The following is a 26,236-nucleotide window of genomic DNA, read 5'->3' as shown; positions in this document are numbered from 1 at the left end:
GGATGGCTGGGTCATATGGTACATCTAGTTCTAGATCCTTGAGGAATCGCCATACTCTTTTCCATAATGGTTGAACTAGTTTACAATCCCACCAACAGTGTAAAAGTGTTCCTATTTCTCCACATCCTCTCCAGCACCTGTTGTTTCCTGACTTTTTAATGATTGCCATTCTAACTGGTGTGAGATGGTATCTCATTGTGGTTTTGATTTGCATTTCTCTGATGGCCAGTGATGATGAGCATTTTTTCATGTGTCTGTTGGCTGTATGAATGTCTTCTTTTGAGAAATGTCTGTTCATATCCTTTGCCCACTTTTCGATGGGGTTGTTTGTTTTTTTCTTGTAAATTTGTTTGAGTTCTTTGTAGGTTCTGGATATTAGCCCTTTGTCAGATGAGTAGGTTGCAAAAATTTTCTCCCATTCTGTAGGTTGCCTGTTCACTCTGATGGTAGTTTCTTTTGCCGTGCAGAAGCTCTTTAGTTTAATTAGATCCCATTTGTCAATTTTGGCTTTTGCTGCCATTGCTTTTGGTGTTTTAGACATGAAGTCTTTGCCCATGCCTGTGTCCTGAATGGTACTACCTAGGTTTTCCTCTAGGGTTTTTATGGTATTAGGTCTAACATTTAAGTCTCTAATCCATCTTGAATTAATTTTCGTATAAGGAGTAAGGAAAGGATCCAGTTTCAGCTTTCTACTTATGGCTAGCCAATTTTCCCAGCACCATTTATTAAATAGGGAATCCTTTCCCCATTTCTTGTTTCTCTCAGGTTTGTCAAAGATCAGATGGCTGTTGATGTGTGGTATTATTTCTGAGGACTCTGTTCTGTTCCATTGGTCTATATCTCTATTTTGGTACCAGTACCATGCTGTTTTGGTTACTGCAGCCTTGTAGTATAGTTTGAAGTCAGGTAGCGTGATGCCTCCAGCTTTGTTCTTTTGACTTAGGATTGTCTTGGAGATGCGGGCTCTTTTTTGGTTCCATATGAACTTTAAAGCAGTTTTTTCCAGTTCTGTGAAGAAAGTAATTGGTAGCTTAATGGGGATGGCATTGAATCTATAAATAACCTTGGGCAGTATGGCCATTTTCATGATATTGATTCTTCCTATCCATGAGCATGACATGATTGTATATTTAGAAAACCCCATTGTCTCAGCCCAAAATCTCCTTAAGCTGATAAGCAACTTCAGCAAAGTCTCAGGATACAAAATCAATGTGCAAAAATCACAAGCATTCTTATACACCAGTAACAGACAAACAGAGAGCCAAATCATGAATGAACTTCCATTCACAACTGCTTCAAAGAGAATAAAATACCTAGGAATCCAACTTACAAGGGATGTAAAGGACCTCTTCAAGGAGAACTACAAACCACTGCTCAGTGAAATAAAAGAGGACACAAACAAATGGAAGAACATACCATGCTTAGTGGCATATTTCTATTCCTTTCTCGTCATCTTTTCTGTATCTACTGTAGGTTTTTGCATTTTTGTTGCCACAAGGGTTACATAAAACATCTTATAGTTATGCTAGTCTATTTGAAGTTGATAACAACTTTGATCACTTACAAAAACTTACTTTTATTCTCTGTATTAGTCTGTCCTCATGCTGCTAATAAAGATATACCTGAGACTGGGTAATTTATAAAGGAAAGAGGTTTAATTGACTCTCAGTTCCACATGGTTGGGGAGGACTCACAGTCGTGGCTGAAGGCGAATGAGGAGCAAAACACATCTTACATGGCAGAAGGCAAGAGAGCATGTGACAGGGGAACTCCCCTTTATAAAATCAACAGATCTCATGAGACTTACTATCATGAGAACAGCACAGGAAAGATCTCCTCCCATGATTCATTTACCTCCCACTAGGTCCCTCCCATGACAGGTGGGAATTATGGGAGCTACAATTCAAGATGAAAATTTTGGTAGGGAAACAGCCAAACCATATCATTCTCTCTTATATTTTATGTTTTCTGTGTCAGTGTATGTATTTTTACATTTTATATCCATTAACAAATTTTTGTAGCTCTGGTTCTTTTCTGGAAATGCTTTTGTCTTTCAACATTTATATTAGAGTTATAAGTAATTTACACACTACCAGTACAGTATTAGAGTATTCAGAATTTGACTATATATTTACCTTTGTCAGCGAGTTTTATACTTTGATGTTCTTTTTAATTTTTTTTTTGAGATGGAGTTTCACTCTTTTTGCCCAGGGTGGAGTGCAATGGCACGATCTTGGCTCACTACAACCTCCGCCTCCCAGGTTGAAGTGATTCTCCTGCTCCAGCCTCCCAAGTAGCTGGAATTACAGGCATGTGCCACCATACCCAGCTAATTTTGTATTTTTACTAGAGACAAGGTTACTCCATGTTGGTCAGGCTGGTCTCGAACTCCCGACCTCAGGTGATCTGCCCACCTCACCCTCCCAAAGTGCTGAGATTACAGGCATGAGCCCCCGCACCCATTCTATACTTTCATGCTTCTAATTAATGGCCTTTTGTTTAAGCCTGAAGAACGCCCTTTTGCATTTCTTGTAACACAAGTCTAATAGTGATGAACTCCCTCAGTTTGTTTGTCTGGAAAAGTCTTTATCTGTCCCTCGTTGGTGAAGGATAGCTTTGCTGCATGAAGTATTTTCGGTTGGCATTTTTTTTTTCCTTTCATGAACTCTTCCCACTTACTCCTGGTCTGCAAGATTTTAGGTTCCCTTGTATGTGATATGCTGCTTCTCTCTTGCTGCTTTAAAAATTCTCTCTTTGTCTTTGATTTTTGAAAATTTGATTATAATGTATCTTGGTGAAGTCTTCTCTGGGTTGAATCTGATTTTACATCTTTATGTTTCATGTACCTTGATGTTTATATCTTTCCCCATATTTAGAAAGTTTTCTAGGCCGGGCGTGGTGGCTCAAGCCTGTAATCCCAGCACTTTGGGAGGCCGAGACGGGCGGATCACGAGGTCAGGAGAGCGAGACTATCCTGGCTAATACGGTGAAACCCCGTCTCTACTAAAAAAAATACAAAGAAAAAACTAGCTGGGCGAGGTGGCGGGCGCCTGTAGTCCCAGCTACTCGGGAGGCTGAGGCAGGAGAATGGCGTAAACCCGGGAGGCGGAGCTTGCAGTGAGCTGAGATCCGGCCACTGCACTCCAGCCTGGGTGACAGAGTGAGACTCCGTCTCGGGGGGAAAAAAAAAAAAAAAAAGTTTTCTGACAGTATTTCTTTTTCTTTCTTTTTCCTTCTTTCTTTTCTTTCTTCTTTTGAGACAAGGTCTTACTCTGTTACTTAGGCTGGACTGCAGTGTCATAATTATGACTCACTGAAGCCTTAACCTCCCAGGCTCAAGTGACCCTCCTGCCTCAGTCTCCCAAGTGCTTAGGACTACAGGCACCCATCACCACTTAAGGCACCTGGAGATTGGGAAGGCAAAAAACTGTGGGATGCCCAGTGGCCAAACCTGCAGAGGGTCTGTTGTAGCTATGCTGACTGCTAGATTCCTCAGCAGCCAGCAAAAGCCTATTAGGGTCTTCTGCAGAGCAAGCTGCTGCTGTCCACCTCAGTGAACACCGTGGTATCCTCAGGGGTGAAATCTCTTGTGGTAGCCACAAGGGCTGTTGAGGTCCTCAGCAGAGAAGTCTGCTAGAATCCTGTGCAGAGCAGGCCACTAAGGACAGTAGTGATTTCTGCTTATATGGCTGATACTGGTAGCCCCCATCCTTCTTTGTTTCCGTGCATGCCAGTCTTTTCAGCAATCTAGGTGGGATATAACTGATGCTGGTTGCTGATTTCTCAGGCAGTACCCTGAAAGTCTGGGAAAGCTGTTCTTTCATCTTGCTCTCCATTGCCATGCCAGGGATACTTACAAACTTGGGAGTTCCCTTTCTATGCCAGTCAGTGCTAGACTTGGGAATGGGATGATAAAGGCAGAATGAACTGTTTCTTTCTTTTATGTGGTTATGGGATTTTTGTGTCATTACTTACGGGATTTTTCTTCCAGTGTATTGCTATAGTTTCTCAAGTAGATTCCTGAGGTCTTCCAGTTATTCCCATTCATGAAGAGCTGTCCAATTATTATTTTTTGTGGAGAAAATGAAGGCTTGGCTTTCCTACTTGGCTATCTTTCTGACATCATTCCTCACCTTTCTTTATAGCTTTGTCATATTTACATATTCCATGTTTAGCTTTGCATGTTCAGAATTTAATATGAATGGAACCATGCTCTCCATATTTTTCTGTAACTTGGTTTTTATGGGTTTTTTTGCTAAGCATTGTTTGTGAGAGTCAGTCGTATTGATGCATGTACATAGCTGTAACTTACTTATTTTCACTTTTGATAGCATTCCATTGTATCAATAACAAGTTTATCCATTCTCTTGTCAATGGACATTTGGTTGTTTCTGTTGTTCTTTTGCTATAAGAAACATGACTGCTGTAAATACTATGCATATGCCCTTTGGAGTCCTTAGGTGGGGAAATCAAATAGGTTACTTTGTCTCTGTCTCTGTTATTATTATTTTCCTCCTTTCCAGATGGCTTACACCTCCCTTGTGTCTACATTTTTCGCAAGTCTAGAAAGGAGGGGAAGAGAGTTTATGAGGTATTGGGGATAGCAGGGGATAGCTGCATTTACTACCCTTTACTTCAAAATAGCTTCTTTTGTCAGACCATTCCACATTGTAGTTCTCTAAGCCTCTGCCTTAGGCCCTCCTCTTTTCTCATTCTGTCCCTTCTTAAATATTAACATTTATTTTTATGGTTTCAAATACCATCTAAATACTGGTAACTCCAAATTGGTATCTTCATTCTATAACTCTCTTCTTTTCACTTGACCCACATATCCAGCTACCATTCCACATCTCCATGCATGTCTCTGCTATAATCACTTAAGACTCAAGTCCAAAACCAAAGTTGGGATCTTTCCCTTCTTTCCTCTCCCACCCTTATTTGCTTCTCCAGTTTTCTATTTCTCTGTGAGGGCATCTTCCCTGATCTGTGTGACTATGTGACTAGGTACCTGGAAGTTGACCTTGACACTGCTTTCTCCTTCCCACCCTCATATTCCCACCCCCATATCCACCCACTCACTCACTGAAATATTTCTAAACCAGTAGTTTTCATTATTTTCACTGCCACCACCCTAATTCAAATCACCATTGTATCAAGCCTGGACTAGAGAAACAGTCTCCTAAGGAATCTCTCTGTATCTACTCTTGCTTTTCTCTAATCCAGTGGGCAGCCAAAGTGGACCATTTACATTATCAGGTTTCCTTTTTTTTTTTTGAGATGGAGTTTTGCTCTTCTTGCCCAGGCTGGAGTGCAATGATGCGATCTCGGCTCACCGCAACCTCTACCTCCCAGGTTCAAGAGATTCTCCTGCCTCAGCCTCCTGAGTAGCTGGGATTACAGGCGTGCGCCACCACGCCCAGCTAATTTTGTATTTTTAGTAAAGATGAGGTTTCTCCATGTTGGTCAGGCTGGTCTCAAACTCCCGACCTCAGGTGATCTGCCCACCACGGCCTCCCAAAGTGCTGGGATTACAGGCATGAGCCACTGCGCCCAGCCATCAGCTTTCTAATAATAACTTTTCAGTGGCTTCCCAGTGCCCTTTGAATAAAATTCACAGTTTCTAAACATTTTCTATAAGGCCATCTTTTGTGTACTTTCTGCCTACATCTCTGGCCTCATCCTGAGCTGAAACCACCTGTCCCCTATATTCTCAATATGTGCTGTGTCTCTTTACTACTTCATATATGTTCTTCCCTCTCTCTGGATCACCGTTATACTCCCCTTGCCTTCCTAGCTAATTTTATCTCTTTGGATCTAAACTTAACTGTAATTTTTTTAGGGAAACCTGTTCTGATCTTATTCATGTTAGCTTCCCTTTTTATCCACACTTATCAAGCCCTACTTTCTTATTTGTAATATTCATTATTTAATATTTTTCTTTTTGCTGGGTTATAAGATCAATGAGATCATGAAGTCTTTGTTCTCTGCTTTATTATCAGGGCTACTTCAATACCTGGCAAATAGTAGGCTCTCAGTAATTTTTTTTTTTTTTTGAGAATGAATGAGCTGCATATATCTAAATTTCTGCATTTTTATCTCCCTCACTCTTGGAGATAAATTACTCATCCTGCTTTTATAAAGATATGATGAAAAATCTGGCACATATCTGGCACATTGAATTTCTAAGAAAAAATTACGTTAGACAAAGCAGAATCAGGCACTAGATTTTTTTAGGAATATTACCAAAGAAATGCAGAACCTAGTACACTTATTTTTATAGTATCTACTGAATTTCCAAGAAGTGACACTTGTTCCTCACTGGGATACACAAAATCTAGGCTCATATTACTTGCTATTTTTAGATTTTTTAAATGAAACTTTGCCTTACTCTATCTCTCCCAGTCATTATTCTGAATAGATTAATAGAAATGAGTATCATAATGTTTTAAGAATCAATAAATAAAAACATTATTTATGCCATTTTTCTGTGTAATCTCATCTAAGCATATAATGGCAATACTGAAATTAGACAAACATTGTATTAATCTCTTGTGGAAATAAACATCTGACTTTGAAGAATATACTTAAAATTTATCAAATATCATTTGGCCTATTTAGCTACTGTTTATTATCTGTTTTTCATGGCCCCATCTATCTCATAGCCCATGTTCCTGAGATGTTCCTGTGTTTAAATGTATGTATTATATAGACAGAATCTATCCTTACAGGTCTATCCATTGAGATAATCAGCACTACCAACATCGTTCATAGAATATATTATACTTAAGTAGCTATATCTTCTATGTGTTCTATACTTCACACTTAAAAAAATCAAGGAAATAATCCTTTCATTATGTAATTATATTAACTGTCAGTAATAACTGTTCTATCCGAAATACCTGGTGTGCTCTTTGATAGCAATAAATTACACAGTTATAAGTATTAACTGGACTTATACTCCAGTTATAAGTCAGAAAGTCTTCTCTGAGCAATCTATATTCAGTTATTAAATATGAATAATAAATCATTGTGTTCATTTGGAAACCATGTGTCTTTTAATTTTGAAATACGAGTTTTGGTGTTTGGATGGTCTAAATGTCTGGCATAATTATTCACTCTCTTTCCAAGTGTGTTGGTGTAAATCTGAATTCAGTTTTATTAGTTTATTCAAATTGTATTCTAACTTGCTGGCTAGATGGTAAAGTATAAGAGCAACATATGACTGCCTGTGGAAGTTTGTTACATTTTTGTTTGGATTTCATGAAGCCATGTGATTTTTGTTTTTTGTTTTTTTTTTTTTTGAGACGGAGGAGTCTCGCTCTGTCTCCCAGGCTGGAGTGCAGTGATGTGATCTTGGCTCACTGCAACTTCCACCTCCTGAGTTCAAGTGAGTCTTCTGCCTCAGCTGCCTGAGTAGCTGGGATTACAGGTGCGTGCCACCACGCCCGGCTAATTTTTGTACTTTTAGTAGATTCGGGGTTTCACCATGTTGGTCAGGCTGATCTTGACCTCCTGACCTCGTGATCTGCCCACCTCGGCCTCCCAAAGTGCTGGGATTACATGTGAGCCACCGTGCCCAGCCAGCCATGTATTTTTATAACAAAGCTGCCCTCAGAATTGTGAATAGTATTTCTGACATGTGGTGTTTTTTCTCATTTACCTTAGAATATATGATTACCACTCTGTAAACAGTTTGTCTATTATTCTGGTACTGTGCTTAGGTTAAGACACCTAACCATTAACTAGTTTTCAGAATGTTTTTGCTTTTTAGTGATAGTTGTGTGAGCACACTATTGCTCTGGTTGTTTTTAAATCTCACTGAGGTAGACTTCAGGTTGTTAATGTAAATTTTTATAGCTTTAGCTGAACTTCCTGTAAGAGCTGTGGGTCTTGATAGCTGAGATCAGCTGGCTGATCTCTCTTAATGGCAGTTAGATTTGAATTTTGTTTGGGCTAGGACACAGATCTGTTTGGAAATGGTCTGTTTAATGCCTGATGGCTTTAAATGCAGACTTCAAAAAATGGGCCACCTTGTAAAAAGAAAGTCTTAGTCTCTAGAGTTCACTACCTTTCTTAGTTTGAACCAGTCCAAGTTTTTAACTCTCCATAGGGCCTGGTAATTTGAGGTGGAGGAAACTAGTGTGAACTTTACATTTCATTTCAATATAAATTCCAAGCCAATGTGCTTTAAGGATTGTCACAAACATATTGTGACTGGACAGGAAGAGTGCTTGCCTCTTGGTCTTGAGTGACAAGCCCTGCCCTCTGCTCCTAGCTGAGAACTCAAAGCATTGTTAAATAGCACTAAAATGAGCTGAGTCCAAGACTTCAGCCAGATGGTCAATATAGGGCTCTTAAGGGAAGGGAAATAGGAAAAGAGTAATCTCAGAGGCACTCCTATGTTAAAGAACTAAGAAAATGAAGTCTTTCTGAAGGTAAGTGTAAATTGTACCACTTTCTTTGGGAGCAAAAGCTGCAAAATATAACACAAGAAAATGACAGTGTAGGAAATCAAAATTCAGGAACAAACCTTCAAGTGTGGTTTTCTAATGCTTAATCCTATCTTACGCCCTTCTCAGGATCCATTGCTCCTTTTCCCTCCCCCTTCTCCAAGGTTTGTTTGAAAGGAATTTTGATGGGATAGGAAGGCAGCTTTAGACAGAGCATAAATTAGGGCATAAGATGTCCTTTGTACAAGAATTATCTTAGACATGCTTTCGAAAACATACTTTTTTTTGACCTTATTAAGAAAATAATCAAAGGTATGATTTTTTAAGTCTTTGAGTTTAGTCTGCTTTCAGTAAAAATAAGGTGTAGGTACCAAAATAAGCAAACCTCGTTTTTACTTTCCTGGTTTCTGCTTATAAGATTTACACATATTTAAAATAAACCCATGAAAAACAGGAATAGTGTCATGGGATTGGCTAAATAGTCAGAGCAATTACCTCCAGGCTCCCAAACCCAACCGAGCTTGACTTTTGGAAATAAATTTGGCTAAGACTTCTTCCTCATTCTGTTTTATAAAGGTATACATGAAATGATACTGACTTCTGCCAGAAACCCCAGGAATCCTATTCAGTGATGTACTTGTAATGGTCATGAAAGAATAAAAACACAGATGTGGATTAAGGTAGAAAAGTACAGAAAACACTAAATTTTCATTGTGCTGTTTCAATGTAGCAGATTCTTTAAAATACTTTGACATGCTACAAAAAATAAAGGGTTTAAGAACATTGAGTTAAGATACTTAAAAAATAAAAGCCCACAATTGAATAACAAAAATGAACTTTGTTTTATTTTTTATTGGCATTAATGTAGGTTGCCATGGTGAAAATAGTTTGAAATACTTCACAGTAACAGTTTTGTGCAGCCCTAGAGATCAAAAACAGCAAAGTAAATAAGCAGGACTCTTAACAACTCATACTCACAGACATGTTTAATGTAAGTGATTGCTAGAAGGGAAGGTCATTTTCTTTAGTGCTATGCAAAGAAATTTTAATTGACTTGGTTTTGGCAGTGAGAATTGTACAACTTAGCATTAATAAGTCAAACTTAAAAATATTTGCTCATACTCTGGATTATGACTATGTTCAAGAAATACTATTTTCAAACACTAATCATTTAGATAACTTTTTTTACACATTTATGGCATCAACGAGTATGACTGTTTATAACATTTTACCTATAAAGCTGAACTGTTTTATATACTCTTTATGGAAACACGGCCATAAATTAAAAGATGCAACTGTTTTGAATATTTTACTGGTGGTCCTCTGTTTTCCTGCCAGCAGTGCAGCTGTTTCAGGTTTCTCAGGATAACATATAAAAAGCTGTATGCACACTGCAAGTTTATGCTCAAATTGCCAAGCCAGATATGGTATGACTCAACTTTCCCAGAAGCAAGCTGTACCAAAATGTGATGAATCAAAACAGTTAGTTGCACAGTGGTTTGTATTACAGCTATGAAAACCAATTCTCATTTATGATGGTTGGCTTTTCAAGGTTGACAAACATTCTACTGTGGTGCTTGAATTTTACCATAAGTGAACATCTATTGAGGCTAAGACTATGCTTTTCTTTTGAGGATCAGAGGAAAGGAAAGGGTGATACATCATCATCTGGTGTGCGGATAAAAATTAGCTGGAAATTTGTATCAGGAATGGAACATTTCATTTCCAAGTTACCTATAAAAATATTACTCACTTATTATTTGTATGATAGTTATTGAATTCCCTGTGAAGCCAGGTTAATTTTTAGACCTTTCTGAGGTAACTTAACATTTACTTCATTTCTCGTGCATCAGAATCTTAACAGTTGATATTTTATTGTGTCTTGGAAACTAATAAGCAGATAACTTTATGGCCATGGGGTAGGTGTGGTAAATCCCTATTTAAATCCTATGCAACCTAAGGTTCTATCAAGAATTTAACAACGACCTTTTTTTTTTTTTTTTTTAAAAAAAAAAAAAACAGGGTCTCACTCTGTTGCCCAGGCTGGAGTGCAGTGTTGCGATCTCCGCTTACTGCAACCTCTGCCTCCCGGACTGAAGCGATTCTCTTGTCTCCCAAGTAGCGAGATTACAGGCACCTGCCACCATGCCTGGCTACTTTTTCTATTTTTAGTAGAGACAAAGTTTCACCATGTTGGCCAGGCTGGTCTCAAACTCCTGTCCTCAGGTCATCCACCCACCTCGGCTTCCCAGAGTGCTGGGATCACAGGCGTGCGCCACTGCACCCAGACAACAATGACTAATTTGTAACAGTAGTCTCCAAAGTGGGATGTGTCCCAGGAGGGGTATGTAAGATGCAGTATAGGGAGAAAATATTAAAACATTCATTAATTTATTTAGAGACAGAGTCTCACTCTGTCACCCAGGCTAGAGTGCAGTGGCAAAATCTTGGCTCACTGCAACCTCCACCTCCTAGGTTCAAGTGATTGTCCTGCCTCAGCCTCCTGAGTAGCTGGGATTACAGGCATGTGCCACCATGCCTGGCTAAGTTTTTGTATTTTTAGTAGAGATGGGGTTTTGCCATGTTGGCCAGGCTGGTCTTGAACTTCTGACTTCAGATGATCTGCCCACCTTGGCCTCCCAAAGTGCTGGGTTACATACAGGCGTGAGCTACCGCACCCAGCCAGAACTTTTATTTAAATATTTTTATTTCATCCTTTTTCTATTTATATTTTTATACTACACTTACTATATTAGTATCTTATGTATATAATTATATATAGTAAAATACTATATATAGTAAATATATGTTTATAACATAAATTTACTATATATAGTATAGTATATTATAAATATATAGTAAAATTATATATATAAAATACTATCAAAAATGTTTTTTTATTCAATATATATTAATTCTCTTCTTCCTTCCACTTTCCCCTTTCGCCCTTGGCAGAGAAGCAAAGAATTGAGTTAAAACCTTTGTGGCAGCGTGAATAAATTATAGCTAATTCCAGGAACTTAGCTGCATCCTACCTTGACCCATTTTTTTCTATTGGACTCTTATATTGCTCTATATGTTTTAGTTACACAGGTTTATTAAACATGGATACAAATGAAAAACAGACTTGTTGTTATGTTAGAAGTTTTAAGTTGCTCATGCATTAAGATTTTGACACACAGGAAGTTTGAATGAATGAGTGAAAAAAGTTCCAAGTTATTAAAATGTTCTGGTACCTGATTTATTCATTTGGCATACCAGTAATTCTAAGGTGGGTGAAGCTCCTTTACTTCCTGAAGAATCAAGGTAGTTTCTTAAACTAAGCATTAAAACAAAGCTGGAATTATTTGTTTCCAGAAGTGTTAAGAGTCATGCTAAGTTGTCCCTCTTTGGCCAGATTGCCCAATTTTTTTTTAGTCCTGTTTTGTCAAGATAGAAAGGTTTAATTGCTTTAAAAAAACAAAAACTGTGTGTGGTTGCAGAAAAAAAATTGTACTGTTATATTGTTCTTTGAGATCAATGAGACTTTTCTGTATTTACTTTTTCAGACATTATTTTGAACTCAGGCTCAGTCTCAGAGATTTCTTCAACATGTAATTTTCTAATGTTTCCTTTCCTCTAAGGAATGAGACAATATATTCTTGGAATATTGAAGTACTTTTGAAGTAACTCATATGTTTTCTCCCCTCTTCCATTTGTTTAGGTATTTAGGGCTTGATTTAAAACACATTTATGTAGATATATCAGTAATATAATAGTATTGTGATACTGTTTATTTCTTAAGCATATGCCAGGAAGGAGAGCATTAGTTAGGTGTCCAAAAATCAGCCAACAAAACAAATCAGCTCTGAAAATTGTGAAGCAGTGAATATTTTAGAATTATTTTTGAAACCTCTTTCAGAACTGTTTTTCGATCCCGTGGTAATTTGCTATGTAATTTAGTACTAGTTTAGGCACTCCATGTACAGTTGGCATGTTTCCTTTTGAAAGATAATTATTTATAATAAAAGTATGAATATTTCGATCTCGGAATTCCTCTTTAAAACTTGAATCAGCTTTACTATTGCTTTTTAAAATGTTACCAATTTATATTTGCTTTTTATATCAATGCTACACTTCTTGTTTTGTTTTAGGTATTTAAACCATGTCAGAGCTGCCTCACCACAGGACCTTGCTGGAGGCTATACTTCTTCTCTTGCTTGTCACAGAGCACTACAGGATGCATTCAGTGGGCTTTTCTGGCAGCCCAGTTAACCATTTATAAGATTTGGACCTTGGAGCTGAACCAGTGAGCTAGCAAAAGTAAAGCAGCCTTGTAAAATTATAGCTATATGCAGCTGCACAACACAGTCCTACCACTAGCAGCTGTGTTAAAGTATTTATAAAGAGAAAATTTCAGAACTAACTTGAGGAACATAGGGGATATATATTTGTGAAAAAGAATTTTTACTTATATTTTTCAGAGGATTTGACACAATAAGCCTCATCTGATGGAAGAGACAAATAAATAATTCACTTATGTGTGTTTGAGGTTGACAGACTTATAAAATCTTTTTTAAAAAATAAAGCTATAATTTATATTAAGTTCTGTGGTTTTTCTCTTATTACAGTGTTTTACTTGAACACATTTTAAATACCATTTTGATTACAACATTTACTGTTAATATCCAAGTCTATTATTTCTTCTCATAAAATGTTCCCCCTTTTCCTAATGTCTTGTTAATACTAGTCCAGACAAGTGGATATATTTCCTTTGACCAAGTTATGGCAAGAAAAACCTGACCCATGATAATGTCATTCCCTCAATACTAAGAACTCAATGCCTGTTTTAAGCAGTGGAAAATGAGGCAAACCTTGATCAAGGTGTTATAGTTCCCAGCTGTGAGCCACACTAAGGCTAAAACAGAGCCCAGCATTAACCTGCTTTAATGACACATTCAAAGAAGTAAGTTAATAAAATTTAATACTTAAATGACACGTTTCACCTCCAATGTAAGCTCATTTTATGATGAATCCTTTGGAGACTGGAGAAGGTACATTTTAAGTACAATTCCCCATGTATAAATTGTATACTTATACAGTTTTTTGTTGAAACTTCAAAGGCTTTTATTACCAGGGTTTTGCTTAAAGAGTTTAGATATGAATAGGATGCTATTTGCAGCATCTCAACCTTGTATGAGTCTGTTACACAGAGCATTGGATATGGGATATAGTTTCTTAAGGAAATTAAGGGATTTCCTATCAAATCTCTAATACAACAGATACTAGTTTTATGGGTAGAAACTTAGGTGAAACAACACTTGTGGTTACATTAGGATGGACTATCCATATGTAACAACTCCATCTTATGTTACTAAACAGGTATTAATTAATTTTAGCAATATATCTTCAACTTTATTGTACTTCTAACTATCTCTGATAAATGAGAAAACCAAGGCATCAAATAATTGAGTAGACAAAGATCATATTCACAAGTTAGTAAAAAGCCAGAATTAGAATACAGACTTTTTTTTTTTTTTAATTGAAGTCCAATTCCATCTACATTCTACCAGACTGCATATCCTATTCCTGTATCTATTAGGTATTCCCAACTGAGGATTAGTGTTTTAAGTACAGTCTATAAATCTCTTCAAAGAATAGTTAGAACATTGAATGTAGAGTTAAGGCTTTGCAGCAGCTAATTGCAAAAATTAGGAATCCAGTATTTTGAAAAGAAACACTACTGCTTGTTCTCATACCTTTTATAAATGTATTTTAAAAAGAATGAACTAATTAATAAAACGTATCAAAGGCTTTTAAGATTTGTTTTGAGCCTGCCTTATTGTGCAAATTGCATGCACCTGGTTTGGCAAATAAATTCCAAAACCTTTATACATTTGTAAATATTTTGCAGTTGCTATTGCTGTACTTAGTTCCATAGGCCAAATTTAGAAGTTAACTGACCTTATTTGATCAAAGGGAATGGTGAAAAATAACTTAGTGACAATTCACTGAGGTTTAGTGAATTCACTGAATCTACTAACCAACAGAAACATTCTAAATTGATGTGCTTATCCCCTACCATCCGAGTGATTTACTCTCAGAGACAAAGGCTGTACATATCTTTCATCTACATAAGTCTTCAAGTATTTTATGAGTACAGAAGTAACAGTTAACAACTACCGTATTACCTGTGTCCCAGGCACTGTGCTTCATGCTTTGTGTATTACCTAATCCTCAAAACAGTTCTACTAGTATTTTCTCCATTTTAACAGATGAAGAAGCTGAGACAGAGGTTAGGTAAGTTGCCAACAGTCATATAACTTAAAAATAGCAGAGCTGGGATTTGAACTCAGGCAGCCAGACTCCAGAAGCCATGCTCTAGAGATGACCATCAAACAACTGCTATGCTAAAACTAGTCCTGGGTAGTCGAACTTCATAAGACTTCCAGGAAGTTCTACAGATCAAGTATCTAGATCTTTTATGGGATATAAATGACATCAACTAAATGATCTTGTTGATGTCCTAAGAGAAGTTCTGAGAAATTCATGATGTAGAAAATGATTTTACTAATAACTATACTCCCTCTTAAGCAGATATTAATGGTACAGAATACATTTACATCATAGTTAGTATACATGATTACTTAGTATTCCTTAATTTGATTCAATGAATATTTCACCTATGCTTCTCTTAGAAGTTGTCTTTAGGCTGTCAACAGGTTGTCAGATAATTATTTTAAAATCCAATTAAGGTGGTAGAAAACCTGTCAAAAAGTTAACAAAATTAAAAATTGTATCTAATGAGCTTTCCAGCTTTCCAGCTGTCATTTTCTAGTAGATTCATCAGGAATTCATGTACTAGGTATCATATCTGAAAGTTTAGGGTAGAGCTAGATTTAAATAATGAATAATCACATATTCACTTATCCACTCTGAAAGAAAAGGGGGAAGTTAAAAAGTTAGTAGATACATTCAGGGATTCTGTTTTCTTTACAATTACATATTACATATTTTGTCCAGAGTAACTAAATGGAGACAAGAGTCTTACTACTTTACATGTATGAATAAGAACATCATTTGTACTCATACTTTATAACCTAGGACATCAATGTAAACTTGGGTTGTTTCAAAACAATTTGAATTAAGTAAGGAATGAGTGCTCAAGTTCATTACATCCCTATACTGCTTACTATTTATTGCCTTCATTTCTTTACAGGACCTGCCAGACTTCTGAAAGCATTTGAATTTGGAATTAATGATCTAGATTAGGGTTCTTAAACATTTTCTGTAGGGCCAGATAGTAAATATTTTAGGCTTTGCAGGGTAACAAGCAAAATCGAGGATATTATGTAGGTACTTACAGAACAAGCTAAAACAAATTGCCACACTGTTTTTTTCTTTCAAACTGTATCCAGCTTTATTAAAGATACTTTCCATAAACAATCATGGTATTTCAGGCAGGACATGGGCATACAGTCATTAACAGTATACAACAACTTTCAAATTCTCTTCTTCAATGGACTATCAAAAATCAGCCGCTATAAAACCCAATGAAGTCTTCATCTGATGCTCTGAACAGGGAAAGTTTAGAGTGACAGTTGACATTTCACATTTAGCATGTTGTTAGGCAACTTTTCACAAGCCAACCCTGACTTTCAGGAAGTGAAATGAAAATGGCAGGATTTATCTGAAGATCCACAATCTAGAAACGGAACCACTCCTCTTTTGATAGGTGCCATCTCAGCGGCATCACTGGAAAGTCCAGATTGCCAGACACACTGGTAACCAATGACTGGGGGTCAGGTCCCAACAGATGTCTGGGCTTAAGGGAGTTAAGTCTATGCTGAAAGATGGAAAGGGAAAAGAAGACATAAAAACGATTTGTTTTTCCATACCATAAGGCTTTTGTGCCAAGGTGGCCATGTGTGTCAAAGTCAGGGAATCCCTCCTCCTGGGAGTCAGGAGGAAGTCTCTCAAAACTAGAAGGGAAAGGTGTTTTCCCCACATCAATCCAGCGTCAGAGACATTCTATTAGTGACATATGCCCCTTCCCCACAAAACAACAATGAAGTGTTCTGTGTGCTAACAACATAGCTTAAAAAAGGTAAAATTCTGCATTTTTATAAAACTTGATAAAGAATAGTATTTCAAACCGTACAGTCACCAGAAGTACACAGCCAGCTATCAAAAATGCACACACTTCACCTGGGATCTCCAGCACCTTCCCCCTCCTTGGCAGCATCAGCTTTTCCCTTTTTCCCTTTGGGTACTTCTCCCTTCTTTGCAGGGGCCTTTTTAGGCTTGGGCTCTGGCTTTGGAAGAGCAGGTTTAGCAGACAACCTCGCGGATCTTCTCTGTGGTTCGTCCTTCACCTTGGCTTTATCTCCTTTAGCATCCCCTTCAGTCTTTCTCTTGGGCGTGGTGGCGGTGGCAACGGCAGTGGGATGTGGGTGCTGGGTGCGGGACGCAGCAGCGCGCGGGCTTTGGTCAGTCCAGGGGTATCATTCTTGCCTCTTCTTCACACTGCTCCTACACTTTTTAATTGACAACATTCAAAATATAGTCCAATATTTTGTAATGCCTTTTTTGGTGAGAATAACTTTGCCTTTAATTAGGGTTCTAAGTAAGTGTTCCCTGTGATCAAAATCATTTGTAAATTATTGCCTATTAATGGTTATCATTAACCATTATTAACCATTAATACTAATGGTAATGAGATTTTACACATTTCATCTTTAAAAATGTCTTCTCATACAGACAGGTATTGCCAAATACTGCTATCAATCCAGGAGCAGATGAAATTAACTGAGTATATTCATCACTTGAAAAGCATTTGTAAAATTCTATTAGATTTCTTCCTTGAAATTTGCCTTTTAGCATGTCATTATTTTAATCACTTCTTACCAAAAATTAGATTGAATCGCCTCAATTGCAGTTAAATAGATTTTGAAATAGGGAAATTTCCTTTGCACTTGCACCCAGGTTCCTAAAAATGCTGAACTCGGAAAAGATATTCACTACAATTTGTGAGAATGGAAATCTTGTTTCTTGTTTTAACTTTTGATAGTATGACAAATGTGTAAGGATATTGTGCTTCAAATATTGTGATTCAAATATCGATTGTCAAAATGACTGTATCATGGTATGTTTCACATTAAAGTTGTTTTGCCTTGTGTTTTAGGCCATTCTTGCATTGCTATAAAGAAATACCTGATACTGGGTAATTTGTAAGAAAAGAGGTGTAATTGGCTCATGGTTCTGCAGGCTATAGGAAGCATAGCACTGTCATCTGCTTCTGGGGAGACCTCAGGAAGCTTTTACTCATGGCAGAAGGCAAAATAGGAGCAGGCACTTCACATGGCGAAGGCAGGAGCAAGAATTTGTGGGGGGCGAGTGCCACATACTTTTAAATAACCAGATCTCATAACTCATTGTGAGGACACCACCAAGGGGATGGTGCTAAACCATTCACGAGGGCCACATGTAAGTGCTCACGCCTGTAACCCTAACACTTTGGGAAGCCGAGATGGGAAGATCTCAAGCCTAGGAGTTCAAGGCTACATTGAGCCGTGACTGTGTCTCTACACTCCAACCTGGGCAACAGAGCAAGACCCTGTTTCTAAGTAAAAATAAAGAGTCAAAGAACCATCCAGAATCATTTCCTTTTTTAAGTGACTATTTATGTTGCTTTCAATGTCCTTAACTCTTTGAGCAACTGTTCTTGCCAAAGGCCAGTAATCTTAAGTTTATTTTCTCTGGACGTATTGAGCTGCTGCATCCAAACATAATTAATTCACACCATCAATAAATGGCTTTCTTTGCTTGGCTAACAACTGATTCACTTACTTACTTTGGTTGCAGTCTCATTTTCATTTTGTGAAGAAATTCTGCTTTGATATTTCCATTTTACATTTTCTAATTTTTCTGACAGTTGCTTGCCTGTGAGTTGGGAATACTGTGATGAGTGGTTTGTTTAGTAATGTCAATGGTTATTCTTTTAGCTTAGCTATAGATGCTTTGTCATCGAATTCAACATTAAAATAATTCACACCCTACTGTACCTTGAAAGTACAACAAAGTCCACTTTTCTTGTTTTGCTATAATAGATATGTTCTGGTAATAAAAAATAAAATGTGGGTTCACGTGATATACATGGCACTCAAAATGCTGTTGTTACAACCACGTCAGTGATTTGTGATGTGCCAAACAGCAGTGTGAAGTGATGACAGTGACATTCAGTGTGTGTTGCAACCACACTCAACTCTGCTGTTGTTCAAGAAAGCAGCTGCAGTCCTCACTTCAGCAGCACATATACTAAAAAACTGGAATGGTACAGAGATCAGCATGGTCCCTGCGCAAGGATGACACGCAAATTCATGAAGCGTTCCATATTAAAAACAAAAAGCAGCAGCAGATGATATGTAAACAAATGAGCATTCTATGTTCCAATCAAACTTTATGAACTCTGAAACTCTTAATTTCATATAGTTCTTTTTAATTTTTAAAACTGATACATAATAGATGTCATACAATTTTCACATGTCACAAAATGTTCTCTTATTTTTCAACCACTGGAAAATGTAAGAACATTATTAGGCCACAGGCCATATGAAAACAGGTGGTGGGCCAGATTTGGCCTGCAGGATGTAGTTTGCCTGCCCTGTTCTAAATAATTCCATTTTTTATTACTTTTATGGTGATAGTTAATCGGCAGTAAAGGAGTAGTTATGTAAAGGACAACTATAAAGTGGTGTTAGTAACTTCCTAGTCAGTACTCAATCACCCTGCCTTCAAAAGTGATTTTCCCTGAGAGAAAATATTTATTCATTTTTAATAAAAATTAGATATGTTATAAAATAATTGTATATTCTAATTTAGATAATAGGGAATGTGTTTGGTAGACTTAAAGTTTAATTGGTAATCCTCAATTTATAAAATAAGGCAAAGTATAAGGATTCAATAGTAAAAACTGAACACTAAAATTTTATTAAATAATACACATTATATTTCACTACATATAAGTCTGGTAGGGAGATGGAGAAAACATTTCCAATTAAGTGTTTGAAGCAATTTGTGTTTTTTCGTCTGAAAAGGCTTCAGCTGTCCTCTGCCGTTTAAGAGGTGGATCTTCATGATTCTCTGTAACAAATCCAGAAAACCTATTTTAGGTAAGATATTAGCAGTTGAAAATACTCTTAAAAAACAAACAATATAGGCATTTTTAATCTAGTCAACTTAGACATGAAATAACATTCTTGCAGATTTACTATTTTAATGAAATAGCCTTCTGTTAAGACTGAACTAACAGAGTAGCTTTGTATTAGACTGAACTAATACTGCATTAAAATTTGTAAAACTGGGAGAACTAGTCACAATTGAACAGTAAGGTTTACATCTAATTTCCCAGAAACTGCTCACCTGGATTTTTGGTCTGGTTCTTGTAGAGTACAGCAGCAGGAATCTGAAAGGTGATGCACAGCATTTCCTTGTTTGGGGCCACATTTCTTACCAGGTGAACTGAACTGCATGCCTCCAGAGAAATGCCTAACACAGCTCCAGCCCTTTGCCGAACATCCTCAGCAGGGTTAGCATCTTTGGAAAAGCTGTAGCAGTGCACTATGGGAAGGAACTCATTGCTGCATGGCTGTCCATCTAAAAGCCATTTGAAAGCACTAAGAAACTCTATAGCTTTTGCTGGCAAGTTCATGACAATGTGCACAGAGGGTTTTCTTTCTTTTGACAGACTCAGCAGCTGCATTAACTCTTCTTTGACTGGTCCTTGGAGGAAGTCTTTCCCATCCAAGTTGAAGATTTTCACCTTTTGGTCCACTTTATTTAATTTACAGTTGTGCAACAGCCATTTATGAGATTCAGGATTGAGATCATTGGCAAATACAGTGCAGTTTTTCTTTGCTACTGGAATGGCAAAGGGCCCAACCCCAGCAAAAACATCAAATAGGACATCCCCAGCCTTGAGAAGCTCTGTGATACGGCTGTGTTCTGTAGACAGACGGGGATTCCAATAGACTTTTGAAAAATCAAATTCATAGGTATACTTGTTTTCTCGAACCTGAAAAAAGGTGTTATGCTTTTGGTTAATCTCCTTGGTCCTAAATCCTAACCATTGATATTGGATAGGTGTGTAAACACACAGGCAAACACATACACATTTAAATTTACTACTGTAAGAGCCAAACAACAGTGCCTTTATAGGCATTTTAATTAGATTCCTGGTGTTTATGCTATTCCTAGGGCCAGTTAATATACTGCATTAGACTTCTTCGTGAGAAAAAGTCATCTCTTTAATGGCAAGTGGCTCTCTATCTCAATCCTATAGGGCCATGGCCATAAAGTAGTTACCATATCACATGAGGAATTTTTCAGACAGGCCAATTAACTGGCTTAATTATACTCTTATGTCACCAGATAGACAAGACCTAAAATTTTGAAACAACACACTACCCATATCTTCATGGTGGGTAGCCAAGTTGCAGACAGTACTTCTATGCAGTAAACAAGCTTCCCTCCTTATTTAGTTTTGTGTTTGTAAAAGGGAGCCATGGTAGATGTGTCACTGAATTTTGAGGTATTTTAGTATGTTTTTAGACAGCTACTTGAACTTTGCAAATTTTATGTCTATAAATTAGAGTCAGTGTATAGAATGAATCATTCCCAGATTCTCTTTCCCAAATTTGGGTTTCCGTGGGTAAACTAAATATATACAGTGAAGTTAATTCTTGAACAAAAGACTTTTTAACATTTCTTTTGGGTTTATTGTAGTAGACACCTTATAAAACAGAAAATAAAACTTAAGTTACAGTCATGGAGTATGACCTCAGCCATCATCTTAACTCATTAATATGTGGATGAAGAACCGAAGGCCAGAAAGTTCCTAAGTTCTATAAATCTAATAGATACATCTTCTATCTTTTGCTTTCCAGGACCTTAATTCCCAATTTGTATGTATTTTTTTTTTCCTCCTCCCAAACATATCAGATGCTTCTGGCCAAATTATTAAGGTTACAGAGGTGGAAATGTTTCTGCAGATTTCTGCCAACTAAAAGTCTTTCTGGGTATAACCTAGAAGATTTAAATATATTTCGAGAACTATTTTATACATACTGTTCTATAACTTGCTTTTTATCACTTATATTGCTTTCTGGGAATTGTCCATTGTCAACCTATCAATGGACAACTTATTTTAACAAATATGCAGCTAAAAAAACTTTAGTGATGGAAATATTCCATCGTATCACTGTATGAGAATTTAACCAATTCTGCTGAAAAGGCTTTATCAATGTTATTCCATCAATAGCATACATAAGTGATCACATTCTCACATACTCATCAACACTGGCTGTTATAAGTATTTTAAACCTTTGTCATCTATTCTGATTCTAAACATTATATTGATATACATCTTACTTGGAGATAATAAAATATACCTTTGTCATCATGTTCTGCTCTCCAGATAGCACTTCCATATGGAAATTTCGGTACATATTGTCAATATTATTTATTTTATTTACTGCTGAGGTGATTCCTGGATTTTTGTCAATCATAACCTGGCCTAAAAGAAAAAATGAAAATCCATAAACTGCCTATTGGTTGCAAAATAAAAGCTAAAATTGTTAATATGAAACAGAAATGAGTTGTATTTCTTTTGGTTGATAGGTTGATAAAGAGTGCACCTACTGTGTGTAATGTGGCATGCAATTTAAAAAATTCAACAGATGACTAAAGTTAATGTCTGACAGTCGCCAATACACACACACACAAAATGTTGGGTACATTTTTAAAGAAAACATTTTGAGGAGTTTGGGTCTACCTAATGTTTTTTCCATGTTTCACTGAATCTTTTCAAATGAGCCAATAAACAAGGAACCAAAAAGGTAGATCACAGGGAATTGGGAGAGAATGGAAAGAGATGTAAAGAACCCTGGCAACAAATGGACTCAGAAAACAGTAAAACATCTGCCGGTTCCACTGGCCTCAAGCCAAATGTCTGTTTTACTGTGGCTTTGGAACAAATGCCCCCACTTTAGAAATACATGCCAGCAAAACAATGTTTCCCAAAAAAAAAAAAAAAAAAAAAAAGCAGATTCTTTAGAGTCCTATCTAAATTAAATGTTCATTTACTTCAGAGCAGAAAAGCTACAGAACTGGCATACTCATGGCCTTTTGATGAATCTATTTTTTTAGTTAGCACTTTAAAAACTTATAAAAATCTATATGCTATTTCATTGCATAACTTGACTTGTAAATCAGCACACAGTACCCAATTATACAATATCCTGAAATACAACCAGCATTTGTCCAATTTCTGATAATCAGATACTTGTTTTTTAATATAGTATCAATAAACAAATTAATCATTGTTCTTACCATGTCTGCTTCATGTATCTGAACTCAACTTTTAAGGTATGGAATTTAGTTTGAAATGAGGAATGAAATTTATAAATTTTTAAAAACTAATCTGAAGGTCTATAGTAAAAGCTTTAAAATTACTACTGTATGAAAATGTTTCACTTTTAATATATGAGTGCCTCTATGAAAGAAAGCTTATAAAATGAGAATGCCAGAGGAATGTTTGAGTTAGGGTAGGCAGTGCCTCATAGGAAAGCCTAGACTTGATATTTGTACCCAGTCACAATTACAAGGATCTGTTTAAGTATTTATGTTACCACTATCCATTATTACTCAATTCATCAATAAAAACAAAAGAAATGTGTAACAGGACAGTATGGTGCTTGACATATTGTAGAGGCTCAATTGGTTGAATCAATGAAAGCATAAGTAAACATCTTGCACTTTTGACTATAAAGTACCCAAATTTATGAAACCTAGTATTTAACATAGCCCTGAAGGCCTAACAAGTCTTGTGTACCAAAAAGATCTCTCCTCAATGTAGCTGCCAAAGCATGTGATTCAAGTTTAATCTACACTGATGTATTGGTGTACACAAAAGCCTGGACCAATATTTGGAACCTGCTATGATTCTAAAGAAGATATTCCAAAATGGCCCTTAAAAGAGGGTATATAGCTCAAGATCTAGCTTAAAGTTAACATGACAAAAAGTTCTGCCTCTGTAACTTGGTGTTAAAAAAAATAATTTTTAAAGCTAAAATTAACAATTTGCAAATTCCCTTCAAAGACATGAATATTACTATGACACACGTACCAATTAACTGTTTGAAAGGCAGTTGATGATCTCGAAGGTTCAGGTGTGCAATATGTCCAACTCTGCTAAATCCTGAAGTTACATCTTGACCTTCAGGAAGCACAGCTCTCAAGATTTCTTCTGACTTAAAGTTTTCATATGTTAGTTCCAAATTATATTTAGAGATCTGTGGACTGACATTAAGCTGCTCTAAAACACTGAGTTCTGCTTTTTCAAAGGAATCATGAGTAAATATTTTATAGGGATCCAACAAGATTAGTCTACTTTCTTTATCTTCTGGATCTTCAATCACACGTTTTATGCCTGGGCGCTGCAACGCTGCCCTTCTTAGGGATCGCATCAATCTACTGACTATTTCTTTCCTCACTTTAAGCACTGGAATGTTGACTGTCTTTTTAAAAGCTGTTCTATCAAGTTTTGTCATGCCTCGGACATCAGAGGGTGGTGAAAACAATTCAGAGTCTCTCTCATGTGTTTCTATTTCTGGCATGGTTGAGAATCTTTTTCTTTGACCCAGTAAGAAAATACCAGGTGATTCCGAAAGCGTCTGTGTCAAGGATGTCCAAGCTAGTGGAATCAACGATTTTGATTCAGTTATGCTATGGCGTTCCAGTTTCAGAAGTCTTCTTGAGAATCCAAATGGCCTCCATAAGATCCTTAAAAAATAAAAAAAAATTCACACACGACAGCTTTTGAGAATAAAAATCTAAATTCTACTATCTCAAATAACCTGCTAAATGCTGTCAAAACGTTTGGTGGTGTGTGGGAAGTATACTATCTTTTCCAGAACAGGATGACTTTTTCAGGAAGTCATATTAATGGTAGATAATAGTGGTATATATTAAATTTACACTTTCAATCCACTGCTGCCAGTTCAGAGGGCTTAGTGATCCATCAGCCATACTCAATGATCCTCTTCACCCACAATTTTCTAGATAATACATTTGGGATTGGAAGGCTGAAGTATGAGTTAAATGGTCATCTGTAAATGAAATAGTCATTATACACGACCATTACTAGTGGCGATATTTATTAGGATAGTTTCATGGGTGCTTATTGTGTCAGATGCTGCGCTAAATGCTTTATGTACATTATCAATCTTGGGAGGTGTGCAGTATTGCACCCTCATTTTGTAAATGAGTAAACGAAAGCTCAGAAGTAAGGTAACCCATCCAAAGTCTCCCAGCTGGTTAGTGGCTAAGCATGGATTAAAACCTAGTTTTGGCTGACTTCAGTGCTTGTGTTCTTAATATATCGCTGTGTTGTTTGTTTTGGATGCTTTACTGCCACGTGTCCTGCCTTTAACTAGAGGCTTCTGTATTTGAGGACGAGAGCTTTGCTGAGTGTTATATGCATAGTATCAGTTATTCACTGTCTTCTAAAATACCAAAGAATTTTGTAAAAAAAAATACTTGTAAGGGGAAAGGGCCGTGTCCCAGAATCCTGTAAAGCAACGAAATCTTTCACCGTCAGAGATCAAATTAGGTCCAAATGGGTGACCCTGGATAAATTACTATGAGTCTCGGTTTTCCCATCAGTAAAATGTGTCGAAAGGCTTTTGAAACATTCCTTACTATCCAGTACCTCGAATCTAAGCTCAGCACCTAGGCGGGTGGGTGACCTCACGATGTTTTTGTGCCCAGGCAGCACGAGGCGGAAAGCAGCCCTGGGCGGGCTGGTACCTCCCCTGGACCATTAGCCCCTAACGAGGCCGCCACCTTACCAAAGCACCATTCCAATTCCCCAAGTCGCTCTGCAGCTGGATCCGCGAGCCGACTCCTCACCTCCGGCTCCGGTACCGATCGGATGTGGGTCGCCAGTGGATGAGTTGGTCTTCTATGACATCATCACTGTTCGCCGCGGAGAGGGCAAGCGTCATCAGATCACGTCCACTCGCTACTCTCCTTCCCGGCCCTGGTGAAGTACGGAACGCCGGAAGGGCAGGGCTCAAAGCTCCGCCTCTGGCGCGACCGACTACCGGAGCGCAGGGCAGAGGTAAAGGCTCGCAGATGGACCTGGTAGTTAGCCGGAGAGCAGCATGGAGGCGTCCTGGGGGAGCGTCAACGCTGAGCGGGGCTGGTATGTCTCTGCCCAGCAGCCTGAAGAAGCGGAGGCCGAAGAGTTGAGTCCGTTGCTAAGCAACGTAAGTGAACTCTGTTCGCTTCCCGGCGCTGACACCCGCCGACTTCCCTCAAGTGCCTGCCAAATAAGACCCAGAAAAGGAGGACCGCACCGGGAAGGGAGAGATGCTGGAGCCTGAACCCTGGGGGATGGGGCCCGAAAGCAGCCGCCGAGATTCAGATGAGATTGGCGCAGTTATGAATGTGATAGCAGCCTAGCATACTCTAGAAAGAAAAGATGAAAAGCGTCGGGTGGAAGAGATGCAGCGTTTAGTGCATGATGGGATGAGCGGCCCTAGGATTATGTACTCACTGCTGTTAGTATCTTTGTCACCTTATTTTCTCCACCAGTCTCGTGAGGTCTTTGCAAGAGTCACAGGATTTTCCTTTTCCGACTTAGTCATGGAGGGAGGGAGAGTAATAAACATTTTAATACAGAAATTCTTAGCGGCAGAATGGAAGTGGCTTGATAGTAAGGGTATAGCACGTTCCTGACCCTAAAG

At 37.6% G+C, this 26,236-nt stretch overlaps 3 protein-coding genes and 1 non-coding gene across 7 annotated transcripts in view; 3 read left to right on the top strand and 1 right to left on the bottom strand.

The window, feature by feature from the left end:
• Positions 1–13,034, top strand: part of MNAT1 (MNAT1 component of CDK activating kinase) — a 240,680-nt gene extending 227,646 nt beyond the window's left edge. Inside the window, exon 8 of the mRNA XM_031668067.1 lies at positions 12,584–13,034. Within this exon, the coding sequence (XP_031523927.1) occupies positions 12,584–12,704 (121 nt within the window). The 3' untranslated portion in view covers positions 12,705–13,034. The remainder of the gene's footprint in view (positions 1–12,583) is intronic.
• A 2,796-nt stretch (positions 13,035–15,830) lies between these two features.
• TRMT5 (tRNA methyltransferase 5) lies at positions 15,831–26,048 on the bottom strand. Of its 3 annotated transcripts, none has more exons than XM_009211678.4 (5): positions 25,398–26,048; positions 23,614–24,269; positions 21,878–22,002; positions 19,851–20,502; positions 15,831–19,571 (listed from the first exon to the last, which is right to left on the bottom strand). In XM_009211678.4, exons 1-5 carry the CDS (start codon positions 25,490–25,492, stop codon positions 19,486–19,488), a joined length of 1,614 nt encoding a protein of 537 aa, XP_009209942.3. In that variant the 5' UTR covers positions 25,493–26,048; the 3' UTR covers positions 15,831–19,485. The 3 variants fall into 3 exon arrangements, with proteins under 3 accessions (XP_009209942.3, XP_003901942.3, XP_021796970.2); XM_003901893.5 differs by having other exon boundaries at positions 25,337–25,461; XM_021941278.2 differs by lacking the exon at positions 25,398–26,048 and adding an exon at positions 25,218–25,330.
• On the top strand, positions 18,723–18,828 carry LOC116276024. The gene has a single exon (XR_004185482.1). It is a non-coding gene; the product is annotated as a U6 spliceosomal RNA (small nuclear RNA).
• SLC38A6 (solute carrier family 38 member 6) overlaps positions 25,490–26,236 on the top strand; it is a 65,906-nt gene continuing 65,159 nt past the window's right edge. Inside the window, exon 1 of one of the 2 annotated variants that reach the window (XM_003901892.5) lies at positions 25,490–25,756. In XM_003901892.5, the coding sequence (XP_003901941.1) occupies positions 25,652–25,756 (105 nt within the window). In that variant the 5' untranslated portion in view covers positions 25,490–25,651. Of the gene's footprint in view, positions 25,757–25,936; positions 26,051–26,236 lie in introns of those variants that run through there. The other variant, XM_009211677.3, reaches the window with a different exon arrangement.

This window comes from Papio anubis, chromosome 7, assembly GCF_008728515.1.
Source record: "Papio anubis isolate 15944 chromosome 7, Panubis1.0, whole genome shotgun sequence".
NCBI lineage: Eukaryota > Metazoa > Chordata > Mammalia > Primates > Cercopithecidae > Papio > Papio anubis.
The sequence above is the reverse complement of the archived record's forward strand: the minus strand, read 5'-3'. Positions and strand labels throughout refer to the sequence as shown.

Excerpts from the sequence above, each read along its gene's own strand:
- TRMT5 (XM_009211678.4), bottom strand. The coding sequence starts at position 25,492 with ATGACGCTTGCCCTCTCCGCGGCGAACAGTGATGATGTCATAGAAGAC. Across the intron at positions 24,270-25,397 it reads GATCGGTACCGGAGCCGGAG|GATCTTATGGAGGCCATTTG; the intron begins GTGAGGAGTCGG and ends TTATTTTTTAAG. Across the intron at positions 22,003-23,613 it reads GCCTTTCAAACAGTTAATTG|GCCAGGTTATGATTGACAAA; the intron begins GTACGTGTGTCA and ends TTTTTCTTTTAG.